The 1,875-nt window shown below is 35.3% G+C and overlaps 1 protein-coding gene across 2 annotated transcripts in view; it reads right to left on the reverse strand.

The window, feature by feature from the left end:
• Window positions 1-123: 123 nt before the first annotated feature.
• FAM161A (family with sequence similarity 161 member A) overlaps window positions 124-1,875 on the reverse strand; it is a 23,338-nt gene continuing 21,586 nt past the window's right edge. For both annotated transcript variants that reach the window (XM_003787944.2, XM_003787945.1), the window contains 2 exons: window positions 738-892; window positions 124-262 (listed from right to left, as the gene is read on the reverse strand). In XM_003787944.2, coding sequence (XP_003787992.1) covers window positions 124-262; window positions 738-892 — 294 coding nt within the window. The remainder of the gene's footprint in view (window positions 263-737; window positions 893-1,875) is intronic.

Genomic DNA, 1,875 nt, shown 5'->3' on the forward strand with positions numbered 1-1,875 from the left:
CCTTAGCCGGTTGAGCTATAGGCGCCGAGCCCCCCTGCATGTTCTTAATAACAAGTTAGGTTGTTGACTCCCATACTGCAAACAACAAGACAGGTATAGAGAAGAGACCTTATGATTCAGTTTTTATTCGTCAACTGATTGCTCTTCTCCACTTTCTTCGTCAGCTTCATCTTCTTCCTTGCAAGAATCTTGGCTGTTGGTATCAGCAAAATAATGTTCTTCCTCATTCTCTCTTTCTTCTGTATTTTCTTCTTCATTAAAGCTAGAGGAAGAAATTTATCAATCTTTCAAAGAGAAAATGAGTTGGTTTAAGGATAAACAAACCTTTTGCAATGTATGCCATTACGTAGCCAGTCTTTTTAAGTACATGAGTTCTGATCTGTTATCAAGAAAACTCTATAATAAAGTGCCAACTGGGAAATTAAATATTCCTGAGAACTAACCTAACTCAAAACTTGAGTGATTGACTCTTTGAACTTTATCTGAAAGCATGTTATTATTTTCATTATTTATGTCAGAAATCTAAATTATTCTGCTTTATAAACAAAATATTCATCCCTATGTAATAACTTTCAATGTGTCAAACATGTTAAAATATCAAGATTTGTTTTATAGCAGTTCACATGTATTCTATTAGATAAAAGACCTTTTTAAAAATAAACACAGAACAGAATTATATGCTTTCTTGCAGGTAAAAATTTTTCAAAGGCAAACCATTCAGATCTTATATATGTTACCTTTCTTTATCTTCAGTGAAACTTTTTGTCTCTTGATTGCTGAGGTACTCAAATACTTTTCCAGTTTGGCCTTTCTCTGAAACAAACTCATCAGATATTCCTAGTGCTTTTAGGGTGTTAGAATAATGCTTTTCTGCTGCCATTCTTGCATTTTTCTATAGGAAAGACAAACCTTTTTAGATGAGAACAAAAGACTTTAAATTTCCATTAAAAATGTTTCCATTTAAATGGGTTAAAAGTGCCAGTGAAAATTAAGCTCAACAATCACAGTTGGTTGAAAATATGCATACCCTATGATCAACAATTACAATCCCAGGAATATATCTAGAGAAATTCCTAAATATGTGACCCAGGAGACACGTACAAGAATGTTCAACATAGTTTTGTTTGTAATAACCCCAAATTGGAAACTACCCAAATATCTATTAATAGTAAGATGGATAAATAAATTGTGGTCTAGTCATACAATTGACTAAAATAAAGCAAAGAAAATGAATGAACTATAGCTATATGCTACAACACGGCTCTCACAAATACTGAGCAAAAGAAGCAAAGCACAAACAAATACACATAGTATGCTCTATTTATATAAAACAGGCAACATTAAACTATAATGTTTTTGGATAGGCACCTAAGCGGTAAACAAGAAAATGTTTATTTCAAAAGCTAGAACAGTGGTACCTCTTAGGGAGAGGTAAAAGATTGCAATCTGTGAGGGGCACACAGGAAGTTTCTGGGGGGCTGGTAATGTTCTATTTGTTAACTTGGGTAGTAGCCAGATGAACATTGCCTATAATTATTCTTTATACTGTACCTAAGTTTTTTATTTGTATTTTTTGGAGACAGAGTCTCACTTTGTTGCCTTGGGTGAGGTGCTGTAGCGTCACAGCTCACAGCAACCTCAAACTCTTGGGCTTAAGTGATTCTCTTGCCTCAGCCTCCCAAGTAGCTGGGACTATAGGTGCCCATCACAACACAACATCCAGCTATTTTTAGAGACAGGGTCTCACTCTGGCTCTGGCTGCTCTTGAACTTGTGAACTCAGGCATCTATCTGCCTCATCTTCTCAGAGTGCTAGGATTATAGGCATGAGTCACCAAGCTGGGCCTTGTACCTAGGTTTGTTTTTTTTTTTTTTT

The sequence above is a fragment of the Otolemur garnettii genome, unplaced genomic scaffold, assembly GCF_000181295.1.
Source record: "Otolemur garnettii isolate 467f Iridium unplaced genomic scaffold, OtoGar3 scaffold00024, whole genome shotgun sequence".
In the NCBI taxonomy this organism is placed as follows: Eukaryota; Metazoa; Chordata; class Mammalia; order Primates; family Galagidae; genus Otolemur; species Otolemur garnettii.